The following is an 11,707-nucleotide window of genomic DNA, read 5'->3' as shown; positions in this document are numbered from 1 at the left end:
TATTCCAGCCACTACTGGATGATAGAAATAAACTGCAGATGTTAAATTAGAATAAGGGGTGTCCACAATCCTCTATAAAAAACAAAAAATGCAAAGCAATATGTGTGAAAAAATTCATATATACCACATACACAAATGTGAGGTTTATATAAAAATTTGTAAAGTAGAGGGTATCCACAGTCCTCTGTAATAAAGTGCTAGGAATGCAAAAAGTAGATACGTGGAAAAAATGTCATATAAATATACTTTAAATGTGCAGATATTAGGACTCAAACCAGTAAATAATTAATATGTATATATAGAGATAGTGAACTAATTGATAACAGTATAGAGTCCCATGTGAAAGTGGCCAAAGAGTTCATATGATGTCTTCCACCGAATTTCCTCCAAATATTTAAAACAAACTCCCCCTGATGTGATCCCACTCACCGGAACGCTATACCCCTGCAGGGGTATAAGCATAGGATGTTTGTACGCCAGATGCCGATCAAATCCAGGTGTCAATCAGATCGTTATGTGTTGGTATCCCCTCAACCCGGATCAGCCACTCGTGAAGGAGAAGGGGGAAGATGACAATCCCCTGTTGTAATCCTATTTCCGGCCGGACATCCGCTCCAGAGTATTATATGTAATAAAAGAATTGCTCCACATAGCGTAACTCCATAAAGTATCTTTTATTTGTAGATGTTTAAACAATCCAAAAGGAGCATAATGAATCCAAGGAAATAAACAAGTATAAAGGGAGAGGAGGGAGCGTGCAAGCTCTCTACCTCCACTAGCCGTTCCGGGACGCAGCGTAGTGCACAGTTGCCGCTTGCGTTCCACCGGTCAGCTATCGAAAACCACAGTAGCAGGAAGTGACGTTGTGCGTGCCAAGATAGTCCCGCCTTACGCGTTTCGTCACACGGACGTCATCGGAGGCGCTGCCATCTTGGTCCTCTCAACGTCTTATATCTGGGTGCAGTACATGCCGCGGCCAATCCCGCACCAGATGCTGAATGATGAGCATCCTGTAGGTCCAATCGAAAAATTCGCTCAATTATGGAGACAAAAGCAAAAGGCTGTACACACTCGGTATCATTAGACCGAGGGAGATACTGGATAGAGTCTCCTTGAGCGCCATCTAGTGGGATGTTTATAGTTCGTATAGTTTGTACGGAATAGCGGCCGTGGAGAAATGTAATTTGCAAACCAGATACTATCTGGTAAAGGTACATATTAAAAATACATATTAAATGACAGTCAAATAGCCTAAAGGAAAAATATTATATAAATTATAATTACCTCGAGAGGTGTTTAAACAGAAAAAAAATTTTTTTTTTTTTTACAGAATTCTTTAATGAATTAAAAGTATATATCTAAAAAAATGTATATAAAAATTAAAAATTAATATATATAGAATATTAGTACTGTACACATAAGAAAGACGATGTATTAAAAAACTCTTATAAAAAGATGTGCAAAGAGGAGTATGTTATATAATCAGTACTATTATAAGCCAGAGGCAGAAGAGAATGTGTTAGTTTACCAATAAATATGTTAGTATACCAACCAAGAGAAGGAGAGAATATCTTAGTTTGCCAATAAATATGTAAGAATGTACTAAAAATAGTGATGAATCATATATGTATCATATAAAAAACTTGAAATCTTCAGAAAAATAAGGAAATGGGGTAGGGACACGTATAGATTCCACCTATTTAAAAATGAGTAAGCAGCACTTCAGAACCAATTATGGAAGTGGGTTAGGGGCATATGTAAAATCCACAAATTAAAAATTGGATAAAAAACAATTCAAATCAATGTCCACATTTAACCCTCTGGGAACAAGGCTCCCCAGGCGATATATCCACTTGGTTTCATTCTGGGACACTTTTATTCTTTTGTTACCGCCTCTCCAGTGATCTTTGATCAGGTCTATGCCATAAAAGATTAATCCTGTAGGGTTTCTATTGTGGACCTCATCAAAATGCCTAGAGAGGTTATGCTTTGGAAAGCCTTTTTTAATATTATTAATGTGCTCTCTAATCCTGACGCGGAGGGGCCTAGTAGTTCTTCCCACATACTGAAGCCGGCAGGGACATTCAATCACATATGTGACGTGAGTACTTTCACAGGTAATCAGTTCCCTGATTTGATACTCTTTCCCTGTTCTTGACTTAAAGAGTAATCTTTTCCTTGGTTGTCTCTTACTTACACGGCAGGGTAAACACTTTTGGCATCTGAAAAAACCTTTTAATTCAGGGAACAGCTTGACCGGTTTTGGTGGGTCGATCACGTTATGCACCAACTGGTTCCTCAAATTGGGGGCCTTCTTGTAGATGAATCTAGGTTTTTTGGGGAGTATCTTCACCAAAGTTCTATCAGATTTTAAAATAGGCCAGTATTTTCTAAAAATGTGTTCAATTGACCGATATTGATTATTAAAACCAGTAATAAAAGCCATATCCATCTTGCAGTGGTTGTCAATTTTCTCCTTCTTTCTCAGTAGGAGATCACGATCTAAGCTCCCTATTTCCATCTTACATTTCATTAGGGTTCCTTTGTGATATCCTTTATCAATGAATTTTTTAATCAAAGTGTCGGCTTGAGTGTAATAATCATCTATCCTATGGCAATTTCTTCGCAACCTCATTAGTTGGCCTTTCGGAATGTTCTGCTTCCATTTAGGATGATGGCAACTAGATGTTGGGATGTAGCCATTGCGATCCGTGGCCTTAAAAAAGGTTCTGGTGTGTAATTCGTTGTTCTCTTTGAAGATCTGTACGTCTAGGTAATCTATTTCCTGAGGATCGCATGTCCCGCTGAAAGAGATGCCGTATTTATTTTGATTCATTGCTCCTAGGAAATCCTGAAATGACTCTGCCGTGCCCCTCCACACTATAATCACGTCATCGATATAACGGCGGTAAAACTCAATCTCCGGGCGTGGACTTCTATATATATTTTCTTCCTCCCACATGTCCATAAATAAATTAGCCACGCTTGGGGCATATCTGGCTCCCATGGCGACGCCTTTGGTTTGCACATAGTAGTCCTTCTGGTACCAAAAGTAATTACTTTCCATTGCTAGTTTTAAAGCTTCTAAAATGAAATTAATTTGTTCTTGTTTAAGATTGGCGTCTTTGTAAAGTGCTTTCTCTACTCCTTTTAAGCCATGTTTTTGTATAATACTGGTATATAAGGAGTTCACGTCTATCGTCGCGAGGAGACAATCTTCAACACCAGTTATATTTTTTATTTCGTTGATCAATTGCGTACTATCCTTTAGGTATGATCTTCCTTTAGTTACCATTGGTTTTAGAAAGCAATCAATGTATTCTCCCAGTCTAGAGAACAGGGAATTAATCCCACTTATAATCGGTCGTCCCGGGGGTTTCTCCAATCGTTTGTGTATTTTTGGTAAATAATATATAACTGGTGTTTTGGTGGACTCGCAAATTAAGTATTTAGCTTCCTTTTTATTTAAAATTCCTTTGTCTTTCCCTTTTTTGACGAGAGCTTTCAGTTTCTTGCTATAAAGTTGTTTGGGGTTTCCTTTAAGTTTCTTATAAGTATTTTCTACTCTAAGGAGGTTCCTCATTTCCTCCTCATAGTCTTCTTTCCTTAATATAACCAGCCCGCCCCCTTTATCTGCGGGGCGTATAACTACGTCTTTTCTTTTTCCGATTTCTTTAATGGCTTTCCACACACTCCTATTGTTAGGAATCTTACTTTCAAGTTTCGCAAGGTCACTCTCCACCATCTTCTTAAAGGCGTTCATACACTGGTCGCCCGGAACCTTCGGATTGAAAACCGAATTGTTTCTAAGACTAGTGTGTGTGAAACAAGAAAGTTCTTCTGCTGGTTTCTCATCTTTGTTTAAGGCATAGTGTTTCTTTATTCTTAATTTACGTATGAATTTCTGCAAATCAACAAAAACCTCAAACTTATCAATATTCTTGTCTGGTGCAAATTTTAATCCTAAATCTAAAACTCTCAGTTCTTCATCAGTAAAAACAGCATCACTCAAATTAAAAATTCCTTCTCCTAATATTCTCTTCTCCTTTTTCTTCTTCTTTCCTCCTCGTTTTCCTCTTGCCTGTAACCTCTTTCTGTATCTCTTAGGGTTTGGTCTGACCCTCTGCCAGGGTTCCTGTTCGGCCCATTCCTTGTCTGCTGCGGATATCCGTAGGTGCCAAAGTTCCTCTGTTGTGGATGTCCGTAAGTTCCTATATCCCTCTGTTCTCTGTACGCGGGTGGGCCCCAATACCTCTGGAAGTCTCTGTTGATCTCTGGTTGTTCTTTCCAACCTTGTCTCCTGTATGGAGGTCGCACTTTCCATCTTCCAGGTGGGCCACCCCTGTGAAAATCCCTATTGTCCCTAGGTGATCCTCTAGGATAGGGGTTGTTATAGGTACCATGGTGTCCCCTTTCCCTTAGGGGTGAGTACCTATTTCGAGTGGGGATACTATATCTTGGAGTAGCTGGGGATCTCCCATATCCAGGTTCTGGGGGGTTTTCTTCCCTCCCCCTCACCCAGGGGCCATTGGTTCGATAATTGGGTGTGCGTGGTAACTCGGTGCGTCTGGCAATGGGGGTGTGTTCAAACCTGGTTTGTCTTGTATTGTCTGGTATATCTTCCCCTTCTACTGGACTCTCGTCCATAGAGTTACTGTCTTCTTCATTACTCAACTCGTCTACTTCTTCTTGCCACTTGTAGACCCTTTTATTGGCGTAATCCAGAACGTCCCTCTTGAATTTTTTCTGTTTCTTCGTTTGAATTTCCACATCATATTTCTTTATGATCTCTTGTAATTCTTTGTCCTTATCTTTATATTCTTGTTGGCCAGTAAAGGGGTGTAGTAGATTCTTAATCTCAATAATCCTTTCCTCTACTTTTCTTAATTTAAAGTGCCTCCTTACTAATATTTTTTGTAAAAGCTCATTCTCACAACCTGAGAAGAAAGAATACCATTCCTCATTTAGGGAGGCATCATCAATACTGTCATTTGGGCTCAAATCCCACCTCAATCTCCTAGGTGTCATTTTCTCTTTCACATACATTTCCAGGGTAACAATGTCCCACCACACCCTTAGTTGTTTTTCCAGGGTGTGTCGCAGCTGTTTCAACAGACCATTCATATCCTGACTATTGTTAACCTGCTCCTGATTAAAAATCTCTCTTACATCAATCTTCCTGTTAGACATATATCCAAATATGTCCATAGCTGCAGATCTATAATTAGCGCCCGCAGGAGCCAGATAATAGTAGTTTTGTCAGTGGATCCGCGCTACAGGGTATATTGCAACTGCAGCCCCCCTATATAAGCAAGGGACACTAACGTGTGCCCTAAAACGAATAAATATAACAAAAATAGGGAATGGCGCTGTGCATAAAGGATGTATTGGTATATGATGTTTATTTAATGGTGGTGATAGGTGTGCCAATGTGACATGCTATAGCGGACACCAATAAGTGGTACCCTCAAAATGCACCCCTGTTTTATCCCACGTATAGATAGGAAAAGTAAGAATTAATAAATAGTGATAGAAGAATGCTAGTTGATAAATAAATTAGTGAATGACAATAAATATAAAAACAGCTATGATCTCATATAGAAATTATTAGTATTAATAACCACTAATAATATGGTGTAAAAAAATATAAGTGCAAAAAGTGTCAGGTGCAGTACAAGTGGCAATATTCCAGCCACTACTGGATGATAGAAATAAACTGCAGATGTTAAATTAGAATAAGGGGTGTCCACAATCCTCTATAAAAAACAAAAAATGCAAAGCAATATGTGTGAAAAAATTCATATATACCACATACACAAATGTGAGGTTTATATAAAAATTTGTAAAGTAGAGGGTATCCACAGTCCTCTGTAATAAAGTGCTAGGAATGCAAAAAGTAGATACGTGGAAAAAATGTCATATAAATATACTTTAAATGTGCAGATATTAGGACTCAAACCAGTAAATAATTAATATGTATATATAGAGATAGTGAACTAATTGATAACAGTATAGAGTCCCATGTGAAAGTGGCCAAAGAGTTCATATGATGTCTTCCACCGAATTTCCTCCAAATATTTAAAACAAACTCCCCCTGATGTGATCCCACTCACCGGAACGCTATACCCCTGCAGGGGTATAAGCATAGGATGTTTGTACGCCAGATGCCGATCAAATCCAGGTGTCAATCAGATCGTTATGTGTTGGTATCCCCTCAACCCGGATCAGCCACTCGTGAAGGAGAAGGGGGAAGATGACAATCCCCTGTTGTAATCCTATTTCCGGCCGGACATCCGCTCCAGAGTATTATATGTAATAAAAGAATTGCTCCACATAGCGTAACTCCATAAAGTATCTTTTATTTGTAGATGTTTAAACAATCCAAAAGGAGCATAATGAATCCAAGGAAATAAACAAGTATAAAGGGAGAGGAGGGAGCGTGCAAGCTCTCTACCTCCACTAGCCGTTCCGGGACGCAGCGTAGTGCACAGTTGCCGCTTGCGTTCCACCGGTCAGCTATCGAAAACCACAGTAGCAGGAAGTGACGTTGTGCGTGCCAAGATAGTCCCGCCTTACGCGTTTCGTCACACGGACGTCATCGGAGGCGCTGCCATCTTGGTCCTCTCAACGTCTTATATCTGGGTGCAGTACATGCCGCGGCCAATCCCGCACCAGATGCTGAATGATGAGCATCCTGTAGGTCCAATCGAAAAATTCGCTCAATTATGGAGACAAAAGCAAAAGGCTGTACACACTCGGTATCATTAGACCGAGGGAGATACTGGATAGAGTCTCCTTGAGCGCCATCTAGTGGGATGTTTATAGTTCGTATAGTTTGTACGGAATAGCGGCCGTGGAGAAATGTAATTTGCAAACCAGATACTATCTGGTAAAGGTACATATTAAAAATACATATTAAATGACAGTCAAATAGCCTAAAGGAAAAATATTATATAAATTATAATTACCTCGAGAGGTGTTTAAACAGAAAAAAAATTTTTTTTTTTTACACAGATCCACGTCCTGTCAGTTGAGAGGAGACCGATCTGTGTTCCCAGTACAGAGGAATACCGATCGGTCTCCTCCTCTTGTGAGTCCCCTTCCCCCACAGTTATAATCACTTCCCTAGGAAACATTTAACCCCTCGTCTCCCCCTAGTGGTTAACCCCTTCCCTGCCTGTCACATTTATACAGTAATCAATGCAATTTTATAGCATCGATCGCTGTATAAATGTGAATGGTCCCAAAAATGTGTCAAAAGTGTCCGATGTGTCCACCATAATGTCGCAGTCACGAAAAAAAATTGCGATTGCCGCTATTACTAGTAAAAAAAAATAAATAAATTAAAAATTTTTTAAAATGCCATAAATCTATCCCGTATTTTGTAGACGCTATAACTTTTGCGCAAACCAATCAATATACGCTTATTGCGATTTTTTTTTACCAAAAATATGTAGAAGAATACATATCGGCCTAAACTGAGGAAAACATTTTTTTTTTTTTTTTAAATTGGGATATTTATTATAGCAAAAAGTAAAAAATATTGTGTTTTTTTCAAAATTGTCGCTCTTCTTTTGTTTATAGCAAAAAAAATAAAAACCGCAGAGGTGATCAAATACCCACCATTTCAGGTGTGCAAAACTTGTCACGTCATACCCAAAAAGCCAGCTTGAACAGCCCCAGCCAATCAAATGGTGGGACGGCCAAGACAGTGTGGGTCAGGCTGCCTAGAAAGTCTAATCAGCTGGCTGTTGGCTGCCAACCATGCGCAATGAGGGCGGGCCCAAACACTAAGTTTGGTAGAGAGGCAGGGCCAACCCGCTGGCATTAGCTTTTCTATTTCCGGCCAATAATTTTGGCCACCTTTTTTTCTATCGGCAAAACGCTGATAACCCTATTCATTTTCAGGGGTCGATATATCGGTGCATCACTAGTTCAAATCAGGGCTCTGGCTGGGCCACTCTAGGACATTATTAGGAATTGTGCCTAAGCCAGTCCTGTGTTGTCTTGGCTGTGTGCTTAGGATCGTTGTCATGTTGGAAGGAGAACATTCGGCCCAGTCTGAGGTCCTGTTCTGGTCCTGAGAAGGCACAAACACCTTGTGCATTACCCAAAAGTTTATTCGAAAAAAATAAAACCAATAGAATGGAATTTTTTTCGAATAAACTTTAAGTGATTCGTGAGGTGTTTGCGCCTTCCCCGTTTGTTCTTCTTGTAGTTTCACATTGGATTCCCCCATCTGACGTGGGCTGCATTCACCAAGCATTGGGCTGTGTATGGATGTGTCGCATGTTTAGCCATATCTCTGTGGAGGACCTCTGAGTGCTGGGAGTGACTGTCTTTTTTTTTGCATTTGTCATTATGGGGTACTGAGTGTGAGGGAAAAAATGAATTCAAATAACTGTAGTATCAGGCTGCAACATAACAAAATTTAAAAAAGTGAAAGGGGTCTGAATACTTTATGAATATACTGTATACTGGAATTTACACAGCTATAGATGCTATACTGTAACGGTGGTGATCAGCGAAATATAGGGTTGTTTTTACTAAAGGCAAATCCACTTTGCACTGCAAGTACACTTGAAAGTGCAATGAAAGTGCACTTAGAAGTAAAGTTGCTGTAGATCTGAAGGGGACATGCAAGGAAAATAAAAAACAACATTTTAGCTTGCACATGATTGGATGATCAAATCAGCAGAGCTTTCTCTCATTTCAGATCTACCCCTTAGATTTACAGTGACTGAATTCCAAGTGCTCTTGTAGTGCAAAGTGGATTTGCCTTACGTAAATAACCCCCATAGTGTGATTGTGATAGGGTGGCGGGCAATCTGGCGCTAACAGACCCTTGCTAGGAGATACACTAACTGACAACAATAGCAACACAAATACAGTGATAACACTATAATGACACTGGCTGGGAAGGGGTTAACCCTTGCTAGGGGCAATCAGGGGGTTAACTGTGCCATTTGACTTGATGTTTTGTGAACACGCCTTTTTTTTCGCATTTTTCGTGCAACAGCATAGGGCTGCCCATTCATTTGAATGAGATGCCCCTCCGTGTACGAAAAATGGGCCAAAGAAGCTCCTGCACCTTTTGCAGAAGCATTTTTTTATGGCACACAACAAAACACACATTTTCTGTCTGGGATTGGTGTGCCATTGGCACCACGAGCACGATGCACATTTTCCACGTGTTTCTGCGTGCATTCGCAAAACATGATGTGTGAATGAACGCAGCCCTAAACAGATGGGCTGCACAGCCTGCCTTAGCACAATTCAACTTGGTGAAACCCACCACAAAGGAGTTCACATATGATTGATATATATATATATATATATATATATATATATATATATCCCCCTCTCATAGAATGCTTTGTTCCTGCTCTGACTACTTTGCCAGTATCCAATATGGCTACGGTCGCCTAGTGCATGCCGGGTCACATGACTCGTTTAGCCCCGCCTCTTCAGCCTCTGATTTCTTCAGGAACGCCGCCGGTGTATCGGTTCTCTCCATAGCCGAGCCTAGGACGGGTGAAGGTATTCGGTGGACAATGGCGCGCCTCGCCTTCCCTGTGTTGGGTCGGCACTGCCGGACTCTGAGGGACATAACTAAGGCCGCTCCCCGGGTTTCTGGTCCACCTCTCCATGTGATATGCCGTACTACCCATGGCGGGTGAGTGAGTGCGTGATTACGTCACGTGTGATGTCATTGTGCGTGATTTCCCAGCTTTGGTTCTGCAGTGACCTGTGTGTGTCCCCTTCATAGGAAGAGTGTAGATAAGTGGGCACACTGACCTGTGATGGGGTCCTGGCTGGTCAGTTGTAGTATAATCACAGGAGATAATCTCTATCTTCAGAATAACATTGTGTCTCTATAGAGGGTGTCGGATACATGTAACCGTTGGACAAAAAATATATAAAAACCAGACTGAAGCTCAATCTCACTGTGTAATGTATCTAGGGTTGTCACCTCATCCCTTTAAACCTGAACACATAGGAATTACAAAGGTTCTGAGGCTAATTTGATTACCATCTTAAAGTGATTGTAAAGTCTTTTTTTTTTTCCTATAAAAATAACAAGCATGTTATACTCAGGGCCGGCATCACCATTAGACGGGACAGGCAGCCGCCTAGGGCGCCAGGATGGGAGGGGCAGTAAAATCCTTGCTATCACATACCCTGCCACACCAAGCAGATTGGAGCTCTATTGTGGGGTGATGAGCTGGGCTGGGGATAAGGATAAACAAGAGTCGGCGGAGAAGTAGATGGAGTGTGTGTGTGTGGGCAGCTGCGGGAGGAGTGTCTTCTCCCCAAGGCACCATGACCGACTTGTACAGTGTGGAGATTGAGAGCGGCTATACCTCTCTAGTCCCTGCGCTCCACAGCCTCTGGTAGCCTGTCATAGTGACACCGCAAAAGCAGGTAAAGCCAGCTTGCACAGGAGTGGGCTGTATCCTGTCTTCACTGTCCTCCTAACCCCTCCCTCACTCTGCTGCTTGTCCAATACTCCGCCTCGCATTTGTGCCCGCCCACACTCCAGCCATCTGGGTGCAATTCATTAGCTCTGTGCTGTGAGAGGAGTTCTGTGGGCAGTTGGGCGTCAGTTTTCAAACAATTGCCAGCCTGAATGGGGGAGGCATAATTGTGAGTGAGACTTCCACCCCCACAGTAACCCCTCCTCTCTGTTCCCACCCCTTTATGCTATGCACCCCCCTCCCAGGCTAGGGCCTATCTTGTCCGTTTACCACCCTAGCCTGTCTGCATACTACCCTAGCCTGTCCGTAACAGTGGCGGCTGGTGCTCCAGCCAAAACACACAGACCACCCGACTCCCCCCCCCCCCCCCCTCCCCCCCCCCCATCATGCGGTCAGGCAGCGATGCAGAGCAGAGAGATGATGGCGGCCATCTTCCGGATCCACCCAATCATCCAACCCCGTACCGGCCAATACGATTGCTTCTCCTCTGGGCCAATTGTGCTCCTCCCCTGATTGGCCAGGAGAAGAATCAGGAAGACGTTAGCGAATATTAATTCACTATTGCCACACAACTGGGTGGGATCGGGGCGCAGACTCACCCTTTTTTTAAGCCAGTTAGAGCCTCAGGCTCTAATTATGTGTTTCAAAAAGAAAAAAAAACCCCATTGGAACCCAAGCGTCTGGCGCCCTGCATGTAGATTAGGGGCCGGGCGCCACTGGTCCATTTACTACCCTAGCCTGTCTATTTACTAACCTAGCCTGTCCATATACCTGCAGACCTCGGCTGGCCTGAGGAAGCGAGACGGTGCTGGCACTATTTGTCTTCATGGCCGGGTCCAGAGGCGCAGGTGCGGGCAGACCATGGCTGAAGAAATAGTGGAGAGGCGCTGCAAAAATCCCCACCTGCCACCTCCACTGTATACATGGACAGGGCAAAGGGGGTGGAGTCAGGGGTGGGGGCACCAAAATGAGGTTTTGCCTCCTTGCACCAGCCCTGGTTATACTTACCTGCTCTGTTGCAGTGGATTTGCACAGGGCAGCCCAGATCCTCCTCTTCTCGGGTCCCTCTTCTATTATCCAGGCCCCTCCCTCCTGTTCAGTGCCCGCACAGCAAGCAGCATGCTATGGGGGCACCCAAACCGAGTCACAACTCCCTGTGTCCATTCAGACATGGAGCCCCGCCTCGGCCCATCTCTCCTCTAATTGGCTAGCTGACTTACTTTGACTCA

At 42.5% G+C, this 11,707-nt stretch overlaps 1 protein-coding gene across 1 annotated transcript in view; it reads left to right on the top strand.

Annotated features, from left to right (window-relative positions):
- Window positions 1-9,448: 9,448 nt before the first annotated feature.
- ABHD11 (abhydrolase domain containing 11) overlaps window positions 9,449-11,707 on the top strand; it is a 31,882-nt gene continuing 29,623 nt past the window's right edge. The window contains exon 1 of the mRNA XM_073616551.1: window positions 9,449-9,676. Coding sequence (XP_073472652.1) covers window positions 9,555-9,676 — 122 coding nt within the window. The 5' untranslated portion in view covers window positions 9,449-9,554. The remainder of the gene's footprint in view (window positions 9,677-11,707) is intronic.

Source organism: Aquarana catesbeiana, linkage group LG02 (assembly GCF_042186555.1).
Source record: "Aquarana catesbeiana isolate 2022-GZ linkage group LG02, ASM4218655v1, whole genome shotgun sequence".
Classification (NCBI taxonomy): Eukaryota; Metazoa; Chordata; class Amphibia; order Anura; family Ranidae; genus Aquarana; species Aquarana catesbeiana.
Note: the sequence above shows the minus strand (reverse complement) of the source record. Positions and strands in the feature narration are given on the sequence as shown.